Source organism: Phyllobates terribilis, unplaced genomic scaffold (assembly GCF_046119375.1).
Source record: "Phyllobates terribilis strain yellow unplaced genomic scaffold, ASM4611937v1 Scaffold_4__5_contigs__length_816908805, whole genome shotgun sequence".
Lineage (NCBI taxonomy): Eukaryota > Metazoa > Chordata > Amphibia > Anura > Dendrobatidae > Phyllobates > Phyllobates terribilis.
The window spans coordinates 483,294,144-483,320,086 of record NW_027362764.1 but is presented as its reverse complement, the minus strand read 5'-3'; the positions used below and the strand labels follow the sequence as shown (position 1 = coordinate 483,320,086).

The 25,943-nt window shown below is 41.8% G+C and overlaps 1 protein-coding gene across 4 annotated transcripts in view; it reads right to left on the bottom strand.

Annotated features, from left to right (window-relative positions):
* The window catches only part of LOC141264385 (enoyl-CoA hydratase EchA19-like), a 111,901-nt gene that overhangs the window by 20,075 nt on the left and 65,883 nt on the right, over positions 1-25,943 (bottom strand). For all 4 annotated transcript variants that reach the window (XM_073676678.1, XM_073676679.1, XM_073676680.1 and 1 more), the window contains 2 exons: positions 23,109-23,206; positions 22,880-23,024 (listed from right to left, as the gene is read on the bottom strand). In XM_073676678.1, coding sequence (XP_073532779.1) covers positions 22,880-23,024; positions 23,109-23,206 — 243 coding nt within the window. The remainder of the gene's footprint in view (positions 1-22,879; positions 23,025-23,108; positions 23,207-25,943) is intronic.

Sequence of the window (25,943 nt, the reverse complement as noted above, 5' to 3'; positions counted from 1 at the left end):
AAATAAATCTATACTTACCTTCTGATGGCCCCCGGAGTCTTGCTTCGCTCCGTCCGGGCTTGCCGGCAGCTCGCGGTACAATCCACTGAAGGACCTGCTGTCACATGACTATGACGTCAGCGCAGGTCCTTCAGTCCACCGCGAGCTGCCGGCATGGGAGGACAAGCGCAGCGGGGGCCATCAGAAGGTAAATATAACATTTATTTTATTCTTTTTTTCACAGGTTCTATGGTACCCGCGTCTGGATGAGAGTCTCCTCTCCTCCACACCCGGGTACCATCCGCACATAGAAACGCATATTATCCGTGTGTGCAAATGTGCTGACACGGATAATATGCGTTTCAATGCAAGTCAATGGCGGCGATTACGCTGCGTGTCCGCAAAATTAATGGACATGCTGCGTATTTTTCCGCAATGATAATCCGCGGCGGAAATTTCCGCAGCATGTGCACAGCACATGCGGATTATCATTGGGGAACATGGCTGGCCTTCTACCATGCATTTTTTAAGTGTTTCTGCAGCGTTTTAGCCGCTGTGGAAATGCTTAAAAAGCGCATCGTGGGCACACAGCCTACGAGGCAGTAACTTCACTGACAAAAGACCAGGTTTTGCTGCAGAAAAAAAAAAGCAGCAAAAACGCCACGTGTGAACATAGCCTTAGTGTCCGTGCTCACGATGCGTTTTTCAAGCGTTTATGCTGCGGAGTTTTTGCAGCGTAAACGCTTGGTAATCCGTCCCCCATGGTCCCCAATGAAATTCTGCACTTTCAATGCCCATGCTGCGGATTTTTCCGCAGCGTTTTTGATGTGCGGGAAAATCCGCAGCATGTCCATTATTTGTGCGTTTACTCATGCGGAATTGCCTTCTACAATGCATAAGAAAACGCAAGGCAATTCCGCATGTGCAAAACGCTTCAAAAACGCGCAAAAAAATCGTGTCAAATTCCGCATGCGTTTTTCCGGGCAAGGAAATACAGAAATGAAGCGGAAATTTTCTGCTTCATTTCTGCATCGTGGGCACATAGCCTTAGAGTTGCAGAAAATATGCAGGGAAAAAATGCACATGACTTATTAGTGTGCCTTCACTGCAGAAATGCACTAAAATCACATGTCAAAAGAACAGAGGGGAAGACTGGGTAAAGGAATAGTCAGCTCACCAAACGTAGATTAGCTGTCTTTATCTGTTAGGCAGCGCACGGAGCCGTCCCAGTCTCGGACATGAAGACAAATAGCAGAAAAACTATTTTTCTGCTAAACATGTCATCCACACTTTTGTATCAACAAAGTTTTGTTAAGGAGAAATACTTGGATGTATAAAAAACAAAGCAACTTTATTTAAAGCATGACATACCAAAAAGAGACAAAAACACATTGATAAAAATGCATGTAAAAGAAAAAAATAAATAAAATTAAACCTCACTCAAAATTCCATAAAAAAAAAATGCAATTAGCTAATAGGTGCAAAAAGGCTCTATGAAATCAGCAACATCAAAAACTCATTGTGGGAACGTAGCCTAACGCTGCAAAAAAAACATAAAGAATAGAGCACGGTAGGTCAAGGCTTATAAAATTTCACTTAGTCATTTCTCAACTTATGATATTGCATGGACCAAGACCAGGGGTGGTTTTAGACAAATTAGGGGTCCAAAGGCAAACATTTACATTGTATTTACATGGGCTGAGTTCAGGCTGTGAAACGAGCGTGATCGACAATAATGAAGTCATTCAGTGCTTGTTTCCCGGCCTCTTTACACAGGCTGTTTCTAGGCCTCTTTACTTCGGCTGAGGAAGAATAATGGGAACAGAATGATCACTATTAGATCAATCTGTCCCCATACAGTATCATGTCATCAGCAGCACATCTGAAGTTTTCACCGGGCGACGTCCTGCTAAAAACAATGATTTTTATTCCGTCATAAACAATCCAATCAGCCGATGAATGAGCATTTTGCTCGTTCAATGGGCGATTGCCGACATGTTTACACTCATGCACATTTGTCCTTACAGTAGTGCTACAAAAATATACAGTGAAATTTACTTTCTTTAGTCCAGAAAGTTTGATAACTCCAGAAAGCCCAGAAATTTAATATGAATAATATAATATTTATTTTGATGTTTTTCCACCTCTACAAGTAAAAAGTTATGAATTTTCATATATGATTAAAAATATGTGCTTAAAAGCTTGTATACTTACAAATCAACAAACACAGATAGTACTCACCCTCCCCAGGTCCAGTACTGCCTCTTCGCGCTGATCTTTTTTTTTTTCATTGGTTGCAGTGGTGAAGTTACAACTACAGCATACATACAGCAAACCAGGGGAGGAGTCCTGATGAGATAATTTGCATATTCCCACTGCATTTTGGGGTAAGTGAAGAGTCTCCGCGAGCTCAAAGAACACTGGATTTTGGGTGTTGGAGCTGAAAAGAGGACATCGGTAAACCAGGGGAGGAGTCCTGATGAGATAATTTGCATATTCCCACTGCATTTTGGGGTAAGTGAAGAGTCTCCGCGAGCTCAAAGAACACTGGATTTTGGCTGTTGGAGCTGAAAAGAGGACATCGGTAAACCAGGGGAGGAGTCCTGATGAGATAATTTGCATATTCCCACTGCATTTTGGGGTAAGTGAAGAGTCTCCGTGAGCTCAAAGAACACTGGATTTTGGGTGTTGGAGCTGAAAAGAGGACATCGGTAAACCAGGGGAGGAGTCCTGATGAGATAATTTGCATATTCCCACTGCATTTTGGGGTAAGTGAAGAGTCTCCGTGAGCTCAAAGAACACTGGATTTTGGGTGTTGGAGCTGAAAAGAGGACATCGGTAAACCAGGGGAGGAGTCCTGATGAGATAATTTGCATATTCCCACTGCATTTTGGGGTAAGTGAAGAGTCTCCGTGAGCTCAAAGAACACTGGATTTTGGGTGTTGGAGCTGAAAAGAGGACATCGGTAAACCAGGGGAGGAGTCCTGATGAGATAATTTGCATATTCCCACTGCATTTTGGGGTAAGTGAAGAGTCTCCGTGAGCTCAAAGAACACTGGATTTTGGGTGTTGGAGCTGAAAAGAGGACATCGGTAAACCAGGGGAGGAGTCCTGATGAGATAATTTGCATATTCCCACTGCATTTTGGGGTAAGTGAAGAGTCTCCGCGAGCTCGAAGAACACTGGATTTTGGCTGTTGGAGCTGAAAAGAGGACATCGGTAAACCAGGGGAGGAGTCCTGATGAGATAATTTGCATATTCCCACTGCATTTTGGGGTAAGTGAAGAGTCTCCGTGAGCTCAAAGAACACTGGATTTTGGGTGTTGGAGCTGAAAAGAGGACATCGGTAAACCAGGGGAGGAGTCCTGATGAGATAATTTGCATATTCCCACTGCATTTTGGGGTAAGTGAAGAGTCTCCGTGAGCTCAAAGAACACTGGATTTTGGGTGTTGGAGCTGAAAAGAGGACATCGGTAAACCAGGGGAGGAGTCCTGATGAGATAATTTGCATATTCCCACTGCATTTTGGGGTGAGTGAAGAGTCTCCGCGAGCTCGAAGAACACTGGATTTTGGCTGTTGGAGCTGAAAAGAGGACATCGGTAAACCAGGGGAGGAGTCCTGATGAGATAATTTGCATATTCCCACTGCATTTTGGGGTAAGTGAAGAGTCTCCGTGAGCTCAAAGAACACTGGATTTTGGGTGTTGGAGCTGAAAAGAGGACATCGGTAAACCAGGGGAGGAGTCCTGATGAGATAATTTGCATATTCCCACTGCATTTTGGGGTAAGTGAAGAGTCTCCGCGAGCTCGAAGAACACTGGATTTTGGCTGTTGGAGCTGAAAAGAGGACATCGGTAAACCAGGGGAGGAGTCCTGATGAGATAATTTGCATATTCCCACTGCATTTTGGGGTAAGTGAAGAGTCTCCGCGAGCTCAAAGAACACTGGATTTTGGGTGTTGGAGCTGAAAAGAGGACATCGGTAAACCAGGGGAGGAGTCCTGATGAGATAATTTGCATATTCCCACTGCATTTTGGGGTAAGTGAAGAGTCTCCGTGAGCTCAAAGAACACTGGATTTTGGGTGTTGGAGCTGAAAAGAGGACATCGGTAAACCGCGCGCCGGTAGGCGCGCGCATTTTGAAGCTTTTTTTTGAAGCTTTTTTCACTGATTTCAGAACATTAACAATAAGAACATGGAAGAGTCCAGGAGCCATTTGGTGAGCTGCATATCCTGCTACATGTTCACAGACTTGCCAGTGGAAAAGCCAAACTTCACATGCCAGAAATGCAAGCTTGTGTCCCTGTTGGAGGAAAAGTTGCAAAATCTAGAAGAGAGGTTAACTACCTTGAAAATCATTAAGGAAGGTGAAGAGTTCTTAGACAGAGCAGAATTATCTCTTCATGATTCAGAAAGAGAAGAAATTCGAACTGCACCTGACGAAACAGAGGAATGGAAGCATGTGACCCACAGAAGCAGGAGGATCGAGAGGCAGTCAGCACCCATACTGCTCAGGAACCAGTACCAGGCTCTCACGCAGGAGAACCATGAAGAAATACAGCAAAATAAGACTTTGCCAACAATGAATAACCTTGTAAGCCCTCAGAATCCTCCTGGATGGAGAAAGAAGAATGTTGTGAAGAAAAAACGGAGAATGGTGGTCATGGGGGATTCCCTGCTAAGAGGAACAGAGGCCGCTATCTGCAGACCAGACATAACCTCAAGAGAAATGTGCTGTCTTCCAGGAGCAAAAATTAAAGATGTGTCTGACAGGATATCAAGACTCTTCAGACCTACAGATCACTACCCATTCCTGCTAATACATGTGGGGACAAATGAAACCGCAGGAAAGGACCTGGAAACCATCTGCAGTGACTTTGAAGACTTAGGCAAGAAAGTGAAAGAATTGGGAGCGCAGGTGGTCTTCTCATCCATCCTCCCAGTGGATGGCCATGGAACAATGAGGTGGAATAAGATTCTACAGGTGAACAACTGGCTACGTCGATGGTGCCGTCAACAAGGATTTGGATTTCTGGATCACGGAATGAATTACCTATACGATGGACTACTTGCTAGAGATGGGGTGCACCTTACGAAGACTGGAAAACATGTATTTGGAAGTCGCCTTGCTACACTCATCAGAAGAGCTTTAAACTAGAACAATGTGGGAAGGGAAGCAAAAGGCCAGAAAAAGCCATACAGCTGACAAATACTATTGAGATCTCTGCTACTGGAAGTGGAAAAGAAGAACAAAGACAAAAAAATCTAAATAATAAAAATATGGGAGGAAGAGAAACCAATCACAAACTAAAATGTTTTTATACAAATGCACAAAGCATGGGCAACAAACAAGGAGAATTGGAACTACTAATGCAGGAAAAGGAATATGATGTCATTGGAATCACTGAAACTTGGTGGGACGATACACATGATTGGAATAAAAGGCTAAAAGGATACAACTTATTTGCAAGAAACAGACTTGATAAACGAGGAGGAGGTGTCGCATTGTATGTTAGAAAAGTGTATATCTGCACAGAGATTGAAGCTTCAGAGACTGGGAGTTCTGTGGAAACTGTTTGGGTAAGAATACAAGGAGAGAACAACGGAAAGGACACCATTGTAGGCATTTACTACAGGCCACCTGGGCAAGCTGAAGATATGGATGAACTCTTTATGTATCAAATGACCAAGTTCTCCAAAAAATATGACGTAGTGGTCATGGGAGATTTCAACTATCCAGATATTTGTTGGGAATCTCTCTCAAGTAAAACTAACAGGTCAAGCAAATTCTTATCCTCTCTTGCTGACAACTTTATCTTCCAAAAGGTAGGGGAGAAAACAAGGGGATCTGCTACTTTGGATCTAATCCTTATAAACAGGGAGGAAATGGTTGAGGAGGTAAAGGTGGCTGGGACCCTAGGAGGCAGCGATCATGCTATTATAGAATTTTTGATAACTAGAGGAGGAAGACATGTGAAGACTCAGACTTCAAGGTTAGATTTTAGAAAGGCAGATTTTAAGAGACTCAGAAAGAGAATAGGAGGGATCCAATTGCTGGATGTCCTTAAGGACAAAAATGACCAGGAAGGATGGGAAATTTTTAAAAATGAGATTCTCAAAGCACAATCGTTAACAATCCCAAAAAGTAGGAAGAATGGGAAGCATTTAAGGAAACCAGGATGGATGAACACAGAACTTAAACACATGCTAAAAAGAAAGAAAGAAATGTTTATTAAATGGAAAGAGGGAGGCATATCTAAAGAAGATTATAATGCAGTCTGCAGATCCTGCAGGGAACGTATCAGGTTAGCTAAAGCTGACAATGAATTAAGGCTTGCAAGAGATGTCAAAAGCAATAAAAAAGGATTTTGGGGGTATGTCAAAAGTAAAAGAAAAGTCAAAGATGTTATAGGATTTTTACAGGATGAAAATGGAGAAATGGTAAGAGAGGATGTTGAGAAGGCCGAACTTTTTAATTCCTATTTTGCATCTGTTTTCTCTCAGAAAGAAAATGTAACATCAACTGATCTTCACTGTCCTTTTAAAGGAATAGAGGAATCCAAGTTATCTGTAAACAGAAAGATTGTGAGGGAATATTTAGCTAACATAAATGAGTTCAAGTCTCCAGGTCCAGATGAATTACACCCCAGAGTACTGAAGGAGATCGTAGAAGAAATTTTAGAACCACTCTCCATAATCTTTGAAAATTCTTGGAGAACAGGAGAAGTCCCAGAAGACTGGAGAAGAGCAAATGTTGTTCCTATCTTCAAAAAGGGGAAGAAGGTGGACCCAGGGAACTATAGGCCGGTGAGTCTGACTTCTATACCAGGAAAGATCTTTGAACAAATTATTAAACAACATGTATGTAAGTACCTGGATAAGAATGAAGTGATTAACCAGAGTCAGCATGGGTTTGTAACTAACAAGTCATGTCAGACTAACTTAATTTCCTTCTATGACAGAATCACTGACTGGGTGGATCAGGGAAATGCTGTAGATATAGTATATCTTGACTTCAGCAAAGCATTTGACAAAGTATCTCACACCATCCTTATTGAAAAAATGACCAAGTATGCAATGGACCAGGCAACTGTTAGGTGGATTCATAACTGGCTTAGTGATCGGACTCAAAGGGTGGTTGTAAATGGCTTCACATCCAGCTGGATGAATGTCTCAAGTGGGGTACCACAGGGCTCCGTCCTGGGACCTGTATTGTTCAACATCTTTATCAATGATTTAGATGAAGGAATTGAGGGTAAACTGATTAAATTTGCTGATGACACAAAGCTAGGAGGGATAGCTAATACTAGAGAAGAGAGAGAGAGGATTCAAAAAGACCTAAATAAACTGGAGCAGTGGGCAGCAACCAACAGAATGGTTTTTAACAGGGAAAAATGCAAAGTACTACATCTGGGCAATAAAAATGAAAAAAGCATATACAGAATGGGAGGAATAGAGCTAAGCAACAGTACATGTGAAAAAGACTTAGGTATACTAATAGATCATAGACTGAACATGAGTCAACAGTGTGATGCAGCAGCAAAAAAGGCAAATACAATTCTGGGATGTATTAACAGAAGCATACAGTCTAGATCACGTGAAGTCATTATCGGTCTTTACTCCTCTTTGGTCAGACCTCATCTGGAATACTGTGTACAGTTTTGGGCACCACATTTTAAAAAAGACATAGACAAACTGGAGCAAGTTCAGAGAAGAGCGACCAGAATGGTGACTGGTCTGCGAACCATGTCCTATGAGGAACGGTTGCAGGATTTGGGAATGTTTAGCTTGCAAAAAAGAAGACTGAGAGGAGACTTAATAGCTGTCTACAAATATGTCAAGGGCTGTCACATTGTAGAAGGATCATCTTTATTCTCATTTGCACAAGGAAAGACTAGAAGCAATGGGATGAAACTAAAATGGGAGGAGACACAGATTAGATATTAGAAAAAACTTTTTGACAGTTAGGGTGATTAATGAGTGGAACAGGCTGCCACGAGAGGTGGTGAGTTCCCCTTCAATGGACGTCTTCAAACAGAGGCTGGACAGACATCTGTCTGAGATGATCTAGTGAATCCTGCTTTGAGCAGGGGGTTGGACCAGATGACCCAGGAGGTCCCTTCCAACTCTACCATTCTATGATTCTATGATTCTACATGAATGATGCCACCAATCACCAAATTCAGAGACTCAGCATATGTAGAAGGCACAAGCCGCTACTACAGTGCACATCACCACTGCAGCCAATCACTGAGCTCAGCAACTTGTGCTGTCTACCTCAGTGATTGGCTACAGTAGTGATGTACATTATTGTTGTGCCATCACTGCTGCAACCAGTACACCAGACGGGATCGGTGGTGTAAAGGCAATTCTGGATCCGGGGAGGGTGAATACTATTTGTGTTTGTTGTTTTAAAAGCATTTGGACCCATATTTTTAACATAAAAAACACCAATTACTTCCCAACAGGATGATTTTCTGCTTTAGTTTTTTTCCTCCCCTTCTTCCAAGAGCCATAACTTATTTTTATTTTTCCTTCAACATAGCTATATTAGTGTTTCTTTGTATTTTTAATGACATACATTTTATCATATGATGTACTGGAAAATTGGGAAAAAATTCCAAGTTTAGCAGAATTGCAAAAAAGTACAATTTTTCAAATTTTTTTTTTCAATTTTATTTTTAGAGCCATTCATTACAAAGGTAAAATTGACTTAGAAATATGATTATTGAGGTCAGTACGATACGCTGTTAACAAACATACTTTTTTTTTCCTTAAGTAGGTAAAAAAAATAATTCAGAAATCATTAAAAATAAAAAAAAATTAGATGGAGTCATCATTTTCCGAGACCCATGATGTTCACAATTTCCAGTTGTTGGAGCTGTGCGACTGCTTGGTTCTTTTGTGGTCTGAGCTGACATTATAATTGATACCATAGATACAATGTTGCTTCTTATCACACTTTCTTGTGATGTTGCAGCAGCCAAAAACGGCGATTCTGGAGTTTTGATTTTTTTTCTCATTACAGCGTTTAAAGATCAGGTTAATTAATTTTAAGTTTTGATAGATAAGACTTTTATGGACATGAAGGTGCCACATATGTATTATATATATATATATATTTTTTTTAATGGGGAAAAGGTGCGGTGATTTGAATTTTTTAAAACTTTTTTTTCTATGTTTTATTGTATTTTGCAGTCCCTTGCACTATATACAGCAATACAATAGTATTGTGGTATATATTAAAAATCACAGTCTCCTATGCACACCAACCACAGAATGGCTTTCATAGGAGTACTGGCAAGAAAAGCATGGTGATCTTCAGTTATAAATGTCATGTGCTATAAATGTTGCTGTCATAGATTGTAAAAAGCATTTAACAGCTTAACAGAAGTGGGTTAGAGGCACATGATGACTGAATAAAACAGGCATCATCTGTCGGCAAAGATGATGGCTCAGTTCCTGATCCTGCATCAAAAAGGGAGACCCAAGATATGATGTACCATAACGTCATATGTGGGTAAGAAGTTAAAAGGAAGCCTTGTCACCTCATTCATGCTACCCAAACCACAGGCAGCATGAATCTAGAGCATGACAGCAGGTTTGCAGCCATATATTTTTCTCTGAAACATTCCGGCTGTTTCTAATGCTGTTCTAAGTGATTGACAGGTCTCTCGCTATGAGAGGGATCTGTCAATCACTTACTGCAAGGCTTGGAAGAGCTGAGTCACACTAGTTTTGTCTGCAGCTATAGTCCCTGGATGGATCCTTGAAGTATAAGTTCTATGAAATACCCCAGCGTTTCAGACAAAAATGTACCAAGCTGCAATTGTGCAGCCAGGATCTGATTCATGCTGCCCGTGGATTGAGCAGCAGGAATCCATGAATCGGGTGACAGCTCCCCTTCAATTATTGGGCATCGGTCAGGTCTCCTTGTTGCTGAAGAGAATCTTTCTCTTCCTCTATTATAAATATAAATATATATATATATATATATATATATATATATATATATATATATATATATATATATATATATATATTTATATAGATCACAAAACAAACTTAAATATTAGACAAAAATAACACAAGTAAACACAAAATACAATTTTTAAATTAAGGTCTTTATTATTGAGGGAAAAATAAATCCAAACCTACAGGGTCCTGTGTGATAAATTAACTGTGGTTTATTACATCTTTGGGAAGCTGAGTTCAATTTCCCTAGCCACAGACAGGCCTCATTACTGCCACACCTATTCTCAATCAAGAAATCACTTAAATAGGACCTGTCTGACAAAGTGAAGTAGACCAAATGATCCTCAAAAGCTAGACATCATGCTGCGATCCAAAGAAATTCAGGAACAAATGAGAAATAAAGTAATTGAGATCTATCAGTCTGGAACTCCAGCGAACCACAGCGAGAGCCATTATCCACAAATGGCGAAAATATGGAAGAGTGGTGAACCTTCCCAAGAGTACAGCGACGATTCATCCAAGAGGTCACAAAAGACCCAACAACATCCAAAGAACCGCAGGCCTCACTTGCCTCAGTTACAGTCAGTGTTCATTACTACACCATAAGAAAGAGATTGGGCAAAAATGGCATTCATGGCAGAGTTCCAAGACGAAAACCACTGCTGAGCAAAAAGAACATAATGGCTCGTCTCAGTTTTGCAAGAAAACATCTTGATGATCGCCAAGACTTTTGGGAGAATACTCTGTGGACTGACGAGACAAAAGTTGAACTTTTTGGAAGGTGTATGTCCCATTACATCTGGCGTAGAAGTAACACTGCATTTCAGAAAAGGAACATCATACCAACAGTAAAATATGGTGGTGGTATTGTGATGGTCTGTGGCTGTTTTGCTGCTTCAGGACCTGGAAGACTTGCTGTGGTAAATGGAACCATAAATTCTGCTATCTACCAAATAATCCTGAAAGAGAATGGCCATCTGTTTGTGACTTCAAACTGAAGCGCACTTGGGTTATGCAGCAGGAGAATGATCGAAAACACACCAGTAAGTCAACCTCTGAATGGCTTAAGTAAAACAAAATTAAGACTTTGGAGTGGCCTAGTCAAAGTCCTGACCTTAATCCAATTGACCAATTGTGGCATGACCTTAAAAAGGCGGTTCATACTCAAAACCCTTAAATGTGGCTGAATTATAACAATTTTGCAATTTTACAAAGATGAGTGGGTCAAAAACGTTCTTAAAGACTCTTTGCCAGTTATCGCAAACGTTTGATTGTAGTGGTTGCTGCTAAGGGTGGCCCAACCAGTTATTAGGTTTAGGAGGCAATCACTTTTTCACACAGGGCTCTGTAGGTTTGGATTTCTTTTCCTCTTAATAATAAAGACCTTCATTTCAGCATTTTGTGTTTACAGGAAGGGGGCAAACATTTTTTCACACCATTGTATGTACATACAGTATATATGTGTGCATATATAATGTCTATAATGCACTGTATATAATATACATACACACACAGCACTACATAAGGTTCTGATACTCTTAATGAGTAAATATAAAAAGTATATTTGTCTATTATATTAGATATATTTTATATAACACAAAACTTTAACAGCATTTTCTATATTGCTCGAATACAATTTGAGCTGGAGCATTAATAAAGTAAGTAGAAAGAATATATTTGAAAGAATTTCTTCATGGAAGTGAACACATTGTTTTCATTAATATTCTAGTTATATAATGCGACCATAGCTGGGATTTGAAAAAGCAAAAGGAATATTTGGGTAATGCAAAGCAGTGCTGTTATATTAGAAAATGTTTGCTAAATGCATTTATGGGGTGTGTAAGGGTGTGTCAAAACTTGAATGCAGTTGTACTTTTAGGGAGATTCCATGACGTGCTAAGCCCTACGAATTTTGATCTGAACTACTTATACCCATCAACTAGAGACAGAAAACTTTAAAAAGGATGAAGTCAGTGGGGCAAAGATGTCACAATCCTATCAAATTCAGATGAAAAAACAAAAATCACAAATACGAGCGATTAGAATAATAAAAATAAATTTCTGTTTAACAGACAATGAAAAAGACATCAACATGTTCATACATGAATAAGAAAAAGCCTGTCAATCAGCATGAGCTGGGCAGTGTAAAGCCAGAGGTGGAGGCCACTGAGAGCATGCTTCCCCCCGTACTGTGCGCTATCCACTGAACACTGGATACAAGCGCAGAAGAGCTTTAGGAAAAAAGAAAAAGTAAAAAGGGAATCTGTCAGTAGTATGATGTAGGGGCTGATGGCCTGATTCCACTGATGTGTCACTTATCAGGCTGGGTGCTGTTGTTTCAATAAAATCACTGTTTTGTCAGCAGGAAATCATCACCAGAGGACTATCTGACTCGAGCCATCTAGTCCGGCTGCTTTGTGTAACCCAAATTCTCACCATTGATTGGCAGCTTTCTGTGTACACTGACTGAAATGCTGCTCTCAGATGGGGTAGCAAAAACCTGATGACAGATTCCTTTTAAAGGGGTTGTCCACTACTGAATATATTATCCCCCAATGTATTCCCCCAGGGCCCATAAGTGTTTATCTAAATACCTTGTGGTGCCTTTTCTGCCTGTGAGCGGTGCTATCACTAGCCGCTCACAGGCATCACGTGACCCCCGGCTGCAGCCGACTCTGACATTCGCTGACGTCACGACAAGTCCAGGTTGCAGCCGAGGGTCCCTCTTCCGCGTTCCACGATGGACGCTGGGCTGTGGGCGGGGTTACCCCGCGCGTCACACCCGGCATCCACCGCGTGCTCTCCCTCTCCTCATTCACTGGGAAAACGCACGGTGGATGCTGGGTGTGAACGAGCTGATAATACATTTTTAGCATATGCTCAGAGTGTGTTCACTGAGTTTACACCGTGAAGTGAGAGTGAACAATGAGCATATCCTAAATCATGACAGTCACGCTTAGGGCAGAGTTAGCATGCTGACAGGATCCCTTTAACAAGATCATTCATTATATTCATAATATAGCCTCTATTTGTCACCAATGTGTTCTATTCTTTTTTAATTCTTTCGAAGAGGAAAAGTGACTAGTAAAACTTAAATGGTTATTACAATCTTCATAGATGGGTATTGTTGGACAAATCTTGGGAAAAAAAACAAACACGTTTGCAATTTACTGGTGATTCAAATTTGCAGCTGTTCTTGAGATATTAGCACTTTATTTTACATCTTGTTGCCTAGGAAACTGGCCACCACTGCAGTGTAGGAGCGGTGGCCAAATGTGCGTAGTGCTTACAAGCTCTTATCTAGAATGTGCTGCTCTGAAACTGGCTGAGATAGCTGGGACATCCACCAACTTCATTGCAGTGCTTACAAACTTGATGGCAGAGCAGCAGTGGTCGGTCTCCTAAGCAATGAACCGTAATGAAAATAAAAGTGTTAATAAGTCAGGAACGGCTACGAATTTTAATACACATTAAATTGGGAAAGTACTATCAGATAATACCCTCATGTGAATATGGGAAGAACCTTTAAATGGCTGTTCAAACTCAATATAAAAAACCCATAATAATAATAATAATAATAGTTTATTTTTATAGCGCCAACATATTCCGCAGCACTTTACAAATTTTAGGGGGGACTTATACAGACAATACAGAATAAGCATATCTCATATCGAAAGGAGTGAGGGCCCTGCTCGCGAGCTTACAGTCTATGAGGAAGTGGGGGAGACACAAAAGGTAAAAAGTACATATATTGTATAATGCAGCCTTGATATACTGAATAGGATAAATAATAATACATGGACTGGTCGCCAGCCAGTATGTGAGCAGTCCTGACAGAGGCTTTTATGTGCATGGTTGGTTTGAACCCGAAGTTGAAGAAGATTTTAATATGGGGGAAAGCTGGGATGGACAGAGTGTGTTTAGGTGATACGCCAGTCTAAAGAAATGTGTTTTTAGGGTTCGCTTGAAACTGTGGGTATTGGGAATTAATCGAACTGTCCTGGGTAGTGCATTCCAGAGAATTGGCGCAGCACGCGAGAAATCTTGGAGACGGGAGTGGGAAGTTCGGATTATGGAGGATTTTAGTTTCAAGTCATTTGCAGAACGGAGGGCACGTGTAGGGTGGTAGACTGAGACAAGGGAGGAGATGTAGGGGGGTACTGAAGCATGGAGCGCTTTGTGGGTAAGCGTGATAAGTTTAAAACGAACTCTATATTGGATGGGCAACCAATGCAATGACTGGCACAGGGAAGAGGCATCTGAGTAGCGGTTGGCGAGGAATATGATCCTGACTGCTGCGTTCAGGACGGATTGGAGAGGGGAGAGTTTAGTAAGAGGGAGACCGATTAGTAGAGCGTTGCAATAGTCAAGACGAGAATGAATAAGAGCGACAGTAAGAGTTTTTGCTGAGTCAAAGGTGAGAAAAGTCCTGATTCTTGAGATGTTTTTGAGGTGTAGATGACATGAACGAGCGAGTGATTTGATGTGAGGAGTGAAAGAAAGATCTGAATCAAAAATGACCCCAAGACAGCGGGCTTGTAGCTGGGGAGTAATGGTTGAGCCACAAACGGAGATGGCAATATCGGGCACAGGTAGATTAATGGAGGGAGGAAAGAAGAGTAGTTCAGTTTTTGACAGATTCAGTTTTAGGTAGAGGGAGGACATAATGTTAGACACAGCAGAAAGACAATCACTGGTCTTTTGTAGTAATGCAGGGGTGATGTCCGGAGCAGAGGTGTATAATTGGGTGTCATCAGCATAGAGATGGTACTGAAAACCGAATCTACTGATTGTTTGTCCAATAGGAGCGGTGTATAAGGAGAAAAGAAGGGGGCCTAGGACTGATCCTTGAGGAACCCTGACAGTAAGAGGAAGTAGGGAGGAGGAGGAGCCGGCAAGAGACACAGAGAAGGAGCGGTCAGAGAGATAAGAGGAGAACCAGGAGAGAACCGTGTCCTTGAGGCCAATAGTGCGGAGCATAGTGAGGAGGAGCTGGTGATCCACAGTGTCGAATGCTGCAGAGAGATCCAGGAGAATCAGCAGGGAGTAGTGACCATTAGATTTAGCTGTTAGTAGATCATTAGAGACTTTAGTGAGGGCAGTTTCAGTAGAATGTAAAGAGCGGAAACCAGATTGTAAAGGGTCAAGAAGAGAGTTGTCTGAGAGATAGCGGATTAGACGGGAGTGGACCAGGCGTTCCAGGAGTTTAGAGATAAAGGGAAGATTGGAAACAGGCCTGTAGTTGGCCGTGCAGTTCTGGTCGAGGGATGGTTTTTTAAGTAATGGTTGTATGCTGGCGTGTTTAAAAGAAGAGGGAAAGATACCAGAAGAGAGGGAAAGGTTGAAAATTTTAGTTAGGTGAGTGGTGACAGCTGGAGCAAGGGACTGAAGGAGATGTGAGGGAATAGGGTCGCTGGTGCAGGTGGTAGGGCGAGAAGATGCAAGGAGCCTGATCACTTCATCTTCCGTGACTGGTTCGAAGTCAGAAAATGAGCAAGATACAATGTGGCGGGGGGAAGCATGCATAACATTTGGGGATTGGGAGAAAATTTCCTGTCAGATATGGTCAATTTTTTCTTTGAAATAGTTAGCCAGATCGTCAGCGCTGAGGTCGGTGGTCGGGGCCTGTGCTGTTTGATTGAGGAGAGAATGAAACGTGTCAAAGAGTCGTTTAGGATTATTGGAAAGTGAGATGATGAGGTTGTTAAAGTAGGTTTGTTTGGAGAGGTGAAGGGCAGAGTTATATGTTTTCAGCATAAATTTATAGTGGAGGAAATCTTCGGGCAGATTTGATTTTCTCCACAGCCGTTCAGCGCACCTGGAATACCTCTGGAGAAGACGTGTTTGAGGCGTGTGCCAGGGTTGTCGCCGTCTATGCCGAATTGTTCTTTGTGTAGGAGGTGCGGCTTCATCCAGGGCGCATAGCATTATTTTGTTATAATGCTTCAATGCAGAGTCGGGACATGAGAGGGAGGAGATTGGGGCCAATGATGATTGCAACCTTTTTATAAATTTCTGGGTGTTAATGGCGCGTAAATTTCTATAAGTGTGGACGGTGGGAGTGTCTTGAGTAGAGTCACAGTTCTTGACAGAGAATGAAAGAAGATTATGGTCAGAGAGTGGAAGGGGAGAGTTAGTAAAGTCATGGACTGAGCAAAGCCGGGAGAAGATCAGGTCCAATGTGTTCCCGTCCTCATGTGTAGGAGAATTAGCAAGCTGTGAAAACCCGAAGGAGGAGGTTAATGATAAAAGATGCGTGGCAGATGGGGAAAGAGGATCGCCAATTGGGATGTTAAAGTCTCCCATGATTATCGTGGGGATGTCGCAGGATAGAAAATTTGTAAGCCAGGCAGCAAAGTGATCCAGGAATTGACGGGGGGGACCTGGGGGGCGATAGACAACCGCCACTCGCAGGGAGAAGGGCCGGTAGAGTCTGACTGTGTGGGCCTCAAAGGACAGGAAGATAAGGGAGGGTACAGGGGGGATAACCTGAAAAGTACATTTTGTTGAAAGAAGCAGACCAACACCTCCACCTGATCTGTTGTCAGGTCGCGGGGTATGAGAGAAATGTAGGCCACCATAGGAGAGAGCTGCAGCGGCGGTGGTGTCCGACTGCTGGATCCAGGTTTCAGTGAGAGCCAGAAGGTTGAGGGAATTAGAGAGGAAAAAGTCATGGATGTAAGAGAGTTTATTACAAGCTGAGCGTGCATTCCAAAGGGCACAGTTGAATGAGACAGAAGATATGCAGGGAATATTAATGAGATTAGCAGGGTTTCTGAATGTAACAGGGAAAGAGTTAGTGTTATTATAACTGGAGGGTCCTGGGTTGGGAGAAATATCACCTGCGACTAATAGAAGGAAGATACAGAGAGTGAGCAGATGATTGAGTGATTTGTGAGAGCGTTTCCTGCGTTGTATGGTGGGAGTGAATGGATCTGCGTGGTATAACATTGTGAAGAGAGCATGACAACTGTACATAGGAGAAGAGAGGAGTGAGGGATTAATATGGATGAAGTGTGCCGCATTTGTGGGAGAACGGTGAATGTGGATGATTGTAGCAACCAGAAAATAAATGGCACAGATACAAATGGTGAATACTGTTTGCCAAAAAGATGACCTGGAAGCAAGTTTGTTGGATTGTCTTGCATGTCTTACCTGTCTCCTGCCCTGTCCAACTGCCATTTTCTAACTGCCAGGGCACTTTGATAAATTATGGCACTTCGATAAAGTATGCATAAATGCTATATGCATAAATGCCCCCGCATAAACCATGACCTCTCAGTAACAATTTGATGTTTTATTTATAGATCATAGTACATTTACTCTTTATAGACAATATAGTATCAGGCAAAGTTTATGTTATTACATTTATAAGTCTATAAATCAACAAAGATGTGCATGATAGAGATATGGTTGGGCCGGTGACCACATGCTTCTCTAAGTAAGGGGCAGCGGGAAGCAGAATGTGTCACTGATTCTGGAAAATCTGAAGCTAGATGTGTCAACCACAGTTGTCAAAATAGGGAAAACATAAAAATGCAGCATTTTGCTTGTGTGGCTTGAAAACAGACCGCGTGACTGTAAACAGAGCAGCAGAAGTCATGTACTTAGTCCTGCCTGTTTGCATGTGGTGGTGCAGACGCTAATTTTAGGTTATCAGAATTGTCAACAACCATTTACCCTGCAATGAACAAGGGAGCGCTGGTAAATGTATACACCAAGTCTTCTACACGGCAGTTGTGCCTGGGCTGTTCAAGTGGATAATTAAACATTTATTTTGGATAGGTGCAACTTATTCATCAATGTTTTACCCCACTTTCTCCTTTTTAATGAAACCCTAAAGTCTGACTACTCAAGACGGACACATAAGTAATGTGAACATAGGCCAGGGGGTTTGGTGAAGCACAAGGAACTGCATCCTCCCATGTGGCAGATGTTCGGCATCAAATAAATGGCATAAACAAGATACAGAGCGACCAAACAAAAAAGAAACAGTATCTGACGGAAATATGTAAACTGAAGTTATGAATACACATATCATGACCCAGAGCAGCCAATATGAAACGTAATAATAATGGCTGAATCGAAAGACTGAATATACCGCACATTTACATATACAAACGTATGGCTAGTCTGCAGCAATATAGTAGACAAAAGAAAAGCTGGTATTTTATTAGCATATGTACAGTGGGTACAGAAAGTATTCAAACCCCTTTAAATTTTTTGTCACTCTTTGTTTCATTGCAGCCATTTGGTAAATTCTAAAAGTTCATATTTTTTCTCATTAAAGTACACTCTGCACCCCATCTTGACTGAAAAAAACAGAAATGTAGAAATTTTTGCAAATTTATTAAAAAACAAAAACTGAAATATCACATGGTCATAAGTATTCAGACCCTTCGCTCAGACACTCATATTTAAGTCACATGCTGTCTATTTCCTTGTGATCCTCCTTGAGATGGTTCTGCTCCTTCATTGGAGTCCAGCTGTGTTTAATTAAACTGATAGGACTTGATTTGGAAAGGCACACACCTGTCTATATAAGACCTCACAGCTCACAATGCATGTCAGACCAAATGAGAATCATGAGCTCAAAGGAACTGCCCAAGGAGCTCAGAGACAGAATTGTGGCAAGACACAGATCTGGCCAAGGTTACAAAAGAATTTCTGCATTACTCAAGGTTCCTAAGAGCACAGTGGCCTCCATAATCCTTAAGTGGAAGAAGTTTGGGACTACCAGAAGTCTTCCTAGACCTGGCCGTCCAGCCAAACTGAGCAATCGTGGGAGAAGAGCCTTTGTGAGAGAGGTAAAGAAGAACCCCAAGATCACTGTGGCTGAGCTTCAGAGATGCAGTAGGGAGATGGGAGAAAGTTCCACAAAGTCAACTATCACTGCAGCCCTCCACCAGTTGGGCCTTAATGGCAGAGTAGCCCGACGGAAGCCTCTCCTCAGTGCAAGATATATGAAAGCCCGCATACAGTTTGCTCAAAAACACATGTAGGACTCCCAAGCTATGAGAAATAAGATTCTATGGTCTGATGAGACGAAGATAGAACTTTTTGGTGATAATTCTAAGCGGTATGTGTGGAGAAAACTAGGCACTGCTCATCACCTGCCCAATACAATCCCAACTGTAAAACATGGTGGTGACAGCATCATGCTATGGGGGTGTTTTTCAGCTGCAGGGACAGGACGACTGGTTGCAATTGAAGGAAACATGAATGCGGCCAAGTACAGAGATATCCTGGATGAAAACCTCTTCCAGAGTGCTCTGGACCTCAGACTTGGCCAAAGGTTCACCTTCCAACAAGACAATGATCCTAAGCACAAAGCTAAATTAATAAAGTAGTGGCTTCAGAACAACCATGTGACCATTCTTGACTGGCCCAATCAGAGCCCTGACCTAAACCCAATTGAACATCTCTCGAGAGACATGAAAATGGCTGTCCACCAACGTTCACCATCCAACCTGACGGAACTGGAGAGGATCTGCAAGGAAGAATGGCAGAGGATCCCCAAATCCAGGTGTGAAAAACTTGTTGCATCATTCCCAAGACAACTCATGGCTGTACTAGCTCAAAAGGGTGCTTCTACTCAATACTGAGCAAAGGGTCTGAATACTTATGACCATGTGATATTTCAGTTTTTCTTTGTTAATAAATGTGCAAAAATTTCTACATTTCCGTTTTTTTCAGTCAAGATGGGGTGCAGAGTGTACTTTAATGAGAAGAAAAATTAACTTTTTAGAATTTACCAAATGGCTGCAATGAAACAAAGAGTGAAAAATTTAAAGGGGTCTGAATACTTTCCGTACCCACTGTATATATGGGTAGTCTAACCTTTCTCCTTTAACATCAAGCTATGTGGAGGAAGCAAAAAACAGATGCAATAGACACCTCTCCTCCATTACCTATAACTCCTTTTCTGGCTCTTGGCATCAGAATACAGTAGGCGGGCAACCACTGGTAGGTGATGTCACCAGCTGTCACTCATTTGGGCAGGTTCACCCACTCATTTTGTGGTCATACTTTCTCTTCTGTATTATGTCCGCAATTGCTGGTCCAACTGTGGGTCTCGTGACGAGTACAAACAGCTTTGTAGGCATGTATGATGCTGTTGGTTTAGGACACAAGACCAAAAAATGGCAGCCACATTACAGATTCAAAAATAAAGCTGCAATATAATCCTATGAACCTTAGTCTGTTCTGATGTATAATTACAGGCATTACCACAAAGTAAGAAGAGTCCATTACTGGGTATGAGTAATGCATACAATGCATAGTGACATAGTTGGTGTTTCTCCCACTTTTTCTATTAGACAGTATGTTGACATCAGTATCAATGACAAAGGAGACCTGAGGCATCTGTTTTAAGGAACATTTTAGCCACCACTAGTGTGACCAGCCTGGTATCTCCAGTATTAGAACAGATATACAGGATGGAGAGCAGTGTGAGCAGTTTCTTCGTACCTCAGCACCACTGGCATCTCCAGTATTAGATAAGATAGAAAGGGTGGACAGCAGTGTGAGCAGCCTCTTCTTACCTCAGCATCTCTGGTATCTCCAGTATTAGATCACATATACAGGGTGGACAGCAGTGTGAGCAGCCTCTTCTTACCTCAGCACCCCTGGTATCTCCAGTTTTAGATCAGATAGAAAGGGTGGACAGCAGTGTGAGCAGCTTCTTCTTACCTCAGCATCTCTGGTATCTCCAGTATTAGATCACATATACAGGGTGGACAGCAGTGTGAGCAGCCTCTTCTTACCTCAGCACCTCTGATATCTCCAGTATTAGATCACATATACAGGGTGGACAGCATTGTGGACAGCCTCTTCTTACCTCAGCACCACTGGTATCTCCAGTTTTAGATCAGCTAGAAAGTGTGGACAGCAGTGTAAGCAGCCTCTTCTTACCTCAGCCCCACTGGTATCTCCAGTATTAGATCAGATATAAAGGGTGGACAGCCGTGTGAGCAGCCTTTTCTTACCTCAGCACCATTGGTATCTCCAGTTTTAGATCAGCTAGAAAGGGTGGACAGCAGTGTAAGCAGCCTCTTCTTACCTCAGCCCCATTGGTATCTCCAGTATTAGATCAGATAGAAAGGGTGGACAGCAGTGTGAGCAGCCTCTTCTTACCTCAGCACCATTGGTATCTCCAGTTTTAGATCAGCTAGAAAGGGTGGACAGCAGTGTAAGCAGCCTCTTCTTACCTCAGCCCCACTGGTATCTCCAGTATTAGATCAGATAGAAAGGGTGGACAGCAGTGTGAGCAGCCTCTTCTTACCTCAGCACCATTTGTATCTCCAGTTTTAGATCAGCTAGAAAGGGTGGACAGCAGTGTAAGCAGCCTCTTCTTACCTCAGCCCCACTGGTATCTCCAGTTTTAGATCAGATACACAGGATGGACAGGAGTGTGAGCAGCTTCTTGTAGAAGTGGTGACGTGTTTCTATTATACTTTTCCTCTGATTGTTCCACTCCTGATTTTGGCTTACAAATACTGATGTAAAATACTGACCATGTGCACGTGGCCTAAAGGGAATCTGTCAGCAGGTTTTTGCTACCTCATCTGAGAGCAGCATAATGTGGGCAAAGAGAAGTTGAATCCAATGATTTGTCAACTGGGTGCACCTGTTCTGACACAATCAGAGCTTTTAGATTTAGCAATGCAGCAGTGCCGAGAAAGCTGCTCTCACCCACACCAGGCTCTGTATATATAATGCCCATAGACAGTGAGGTGTTTATCACAGGAAGTGGCAGTCGGACTAGCAAGCACATGCCAGCTAGTCACAGCAATGATAATTTCCTAGCGCTAAAACCTTTGCTGCAAGTAAACAGCACACAGCTTGATAAGTGAGACATTGTTGAATTCAGTGTTTTAACCCTTACCTCATTCATGCTGTTCACAGATTACATAGCAAAACACCTGCTGACAGATTCCCTTTACCATTTCCAACACCAGTCCCCTATAACATTGCCAGCTAAATTTCCTTTAAGAAAGCCAGTCAAAGGGGTCTATGAAGTAAAGTGCGCTTATAATATTAGTCATGGGTATGGAGTCTCCATAGAAGTGACAGCCACAGTCCCACCCATAACAGCCTCTTAAAAGTGCCCGCCACAGTGAAATATTGCCTGCCCTGTCCTACCTTAGCAGGGAGCTATTCTCTTTTTATACACTGGTGAATAAGTTTTCCCAACAGTAGCAGACTTAGCCAGACTGTTCTGCAGGGGCAGAAGTGTGGTATACCAAGAAAATGTGATAATAGCAGAATCCAATAAAATATGGTTAGTGTCCACTGTGACAGTCACTGGTATGATATACGAGGGGAGCTATGTGTCACTCAGGTTGCTCTCCTGTGTGAACTAAAACCTACTGAATTTCTGCCAGTATGTTATATAAAGGGTGTGGTTTTATGGGAATGGCAAATAGGGTGGGAGGCCATTCCCCTACCTCCCCTCAGGGTGTGGCTGAGCAGGGTTAAATACTCAGTCAGTAGTTTGTTCTGTGGAGTGTGTGGCCTGGAGAGGGAAGTCTCCAGGCTGTGTTGGACTGAAGCCAGAGAGAAACACTGGAGGACGGGTGTTGCTGAGACTTCACTGTGCTACCTGGAGCAGGCCGAGCCTTGCTTGCTAATAGACTCTGTTATCCTTTCTCTTTTGTTTTCCCGTTAACCCCCGAGAGGGCCTGTTTATTTTTTATGTGACGCTGCTGAAGTGTATGCCGCATAATAAACCCGCAGGAAGTTTTACCCAAACCGTGTGTCTTGTGTATGCCTCCGGAGAGCTGAGCAAGTCGCTTTACCACACCATAAACATATGATTAGTTAGTTTACAGGCATTATGAATATGGTGATAAGAAATAATTTATTAGTACATGATATTGCAATAAGGAAAATGACTGAAAACCAACTAAACTTCAGAAACTCACCAAAGCGTCTGCAGAATACTCCAAATGTTGCACTTTTCTCCACAACTCGCAGGTCAGCCAGTAGAGACAATTCAAGCCCTCCAGCCACACAATACCCACTTACAGCAGCAATGACTGGCTTAGAAAACTGCATCCTAGAAGGTCCCTGCATAGAAATTTACAATATGCATAAACAGCTTATTGTGTTTCTCAGGCTATTTTTAATGGCGATTTTTACCGTTTAACCTACCATGGGTCCAGGTCCTCTAGTGACATCCACTTCCATCTTCAAGGAGGCTGCATTGTTAGCTACTTCTTTTAAATCAAAGCCAGCACAGAAATTGCCCCCTGATAAACAAAACCACAAAAATTAACTGGTACTGCAGACAAACAACTTGTTTTAAAAAAAGGATCTTCCAAAATTTTTTTAGATAAAAAACAAAATATTTAGCATATAAAGTGGACAACAAAGGCAAAAAACTATGAAATGTTACATGCAACTTATCACATTATCATCTACTCACACGACAGGTGAAAACTTGCTGTTGTGACTGACTGGGGATATACAGGTGCTTCTCATAAAATTAGAATATCATCAAAAAGTTAATTTATTCAGTTCTTCAATTCAAAAAGTGAAACTCATATTATATAAAGTCATTACAAACAGAGTGATCTATTTCACGTGTTTATTTCTGTTAATGTTGATGATTATGGCTTACAGGCAATGAAAACACAAAAGTCATTATCTCTGTAAATTAGAATAATTAACAAAAAACACCTGCAAAGGCTTCCAAAGAATTTAAAAACGTCCCTTAGTCTGTTTCAGTAGGCTCCAAAATCATGGGGAAGACTGCTGACTTGACATGTCCAGAAGGCAGTCATTGACACACTCCACGAGGAGGGTAAGCCACAAAAGGTCATTCCTAAAGAAGCTGGCTGTTCACAGAGTGCTGTATCCAAGCATATAAATGGAAAGTTGAGTGGAAGGAAAAAGTGTGGTAGAAAAAGGTGCACAAGCAACCGGGATAACCGCAGCCTTGAAAGGATTGTTAAGAAAAGGCCAATCAAAATTTGGGGGAGATTCACAAGGAGTGGACTGCTGCTGGAGTCATTGCTTCAAGAGCCACCACGCACAGATGTATCCAGGACGTGGGCTACAAGTGTCACATTCCTTGTGTCAAGCCACACATGACCAATAGACAACGCCAGAAGCGTCTTACCTGGGCCAAGGAGAAAAAGACCTGGACTGTTGCTTAGTGGTCAAAGGTGTTGTTTTCAGATGAAAGTATATTTTGCATTTCATTTGGGGAGCCATGTCATCTAATGGTGTAGGACCACTGTGTTTTATCAAGACCAAAGTCAGTGCAGCCGTCTACCAGGAAATTTTAGAGCACTTCATGCTTCCCTCTGCCTACAAGCTTTTTGGAGATGGAAATTTCATTCTCCAGCAGGACTTGGCACCTGTCCAAACTGCCAAAAGTACCAATACCTGGTTTAAAAACAACAGTATCACTGTGCTTGATTGGCCAGCAAACTCGCCTGACCTTAACCCCATAGAGAATCTAAGGAGTATTGTCAAGAGGAAGATGAGAGACACCAGACCCAACAATGCAGACGAGCTGAAGGCTGCTATCAAAGCAACCTGGGCTTCCATAACACCTCAGCAGTGCCACAGGGTGATCGCCTCCATGCCACGCCGCATTGATGCAGTAATTGATGCAAAAGGAGCATTTACTGAACATACATTTCAGTAGGCCAACATTTCGGATTTTAAAAACATTTTTCAAGCTGTTGTTATAAAGTATTCTAATTTACTGAGATAATTACTTTTGTGTTTTCATTGGCTGTAAGCCATAATCATCAACATTAACAGAAATAAACACTTGAAATAGATCACTATTTTATAATGACTCTATATAATATGTGAATTTCACTTTTTGTATTGAAGAACTGAAATAAATTAACTTTTTGATGATATTCTAATTTTGTGCGAAGCACCTGTATACCAGGAGGAAGAGTAGAAGACACAGGAGCAATGCAGGCTCCACAGAAAATAATAATAATCTTTTCAACTAGTGAGTTTGACCAGAGAGGATGGGGCAAGGCATTCCAGAATACTAGATTACATTAGAATAAATGAATACTTTAAATGACTCATTACTCCCCTACAGTACTGTGTGGCACAAGCATCAGCACCAGGAACATTATTGATGGCAGGAGAATCTCAGGATAGCAATACTAGGAAAGTAAGGGAGAGAAAACGTGTGGGTAGCGATTTATCCATCTTGAGACTGTACTGGAGTCTCAGGATGGTGCATTGTAGGTGGAGTGGGCACTGAGGGTGGGAGTGAGGGAGTTGTGGGACAGATACATCTCGGACTGCATGGAAATGTAGTCTAGAGGCACAGGAGAGCTGGGATAAGTTCAGTATGTAAACAATAAAAGACCAGAAGCATGGCTGCAGGAGAGCTAAAAAACAAACGTAAAAAGGTAACATGAGGTTTGGGGACTCATTATAAAAAGACAGCCAGATTGATTTTATTTTTTTTTTCGTGCCTGGAAAACCCTTTAAAAGGCCTCACTAATATAAGAACCATATTTATACAGTTTCAGAGCCTGATTTTGGGTATAATATCACACCCTAGAGGTACATATATAACAAGTATATATATTAAGCAGATACAAAATTGGAACCCTTGTGACATAACTACGTCAAACAGAAGAACTTTCTCAAACCAGTTGATCTCAAGATACCTTACAGCAGCTGCAACTCATTTCTAAATGGAAACAGATTAAAATATTGGCACTTCTCTAATGAAGTAGAATTAGAGAAGGGTGTAAACAAGAAAAGATCTTTTAATTGGAAAGTTATTGTACTAAATTCTGTCTTTTCCAACAAGATATATTTCCCTACTAAAACAATGCCTAAAATAAGCCAGCAATCACAAACCACAACTACCGTACTTTACCACGTGAATTCTAATATAAGGGTAACCTCTGTTGTCCTAGGATAGGCGCACATTATGTTTGGGGTATATAATGAGAAACGTCCCTGACATATACAGTACAGACCAAAAGTTTGGAC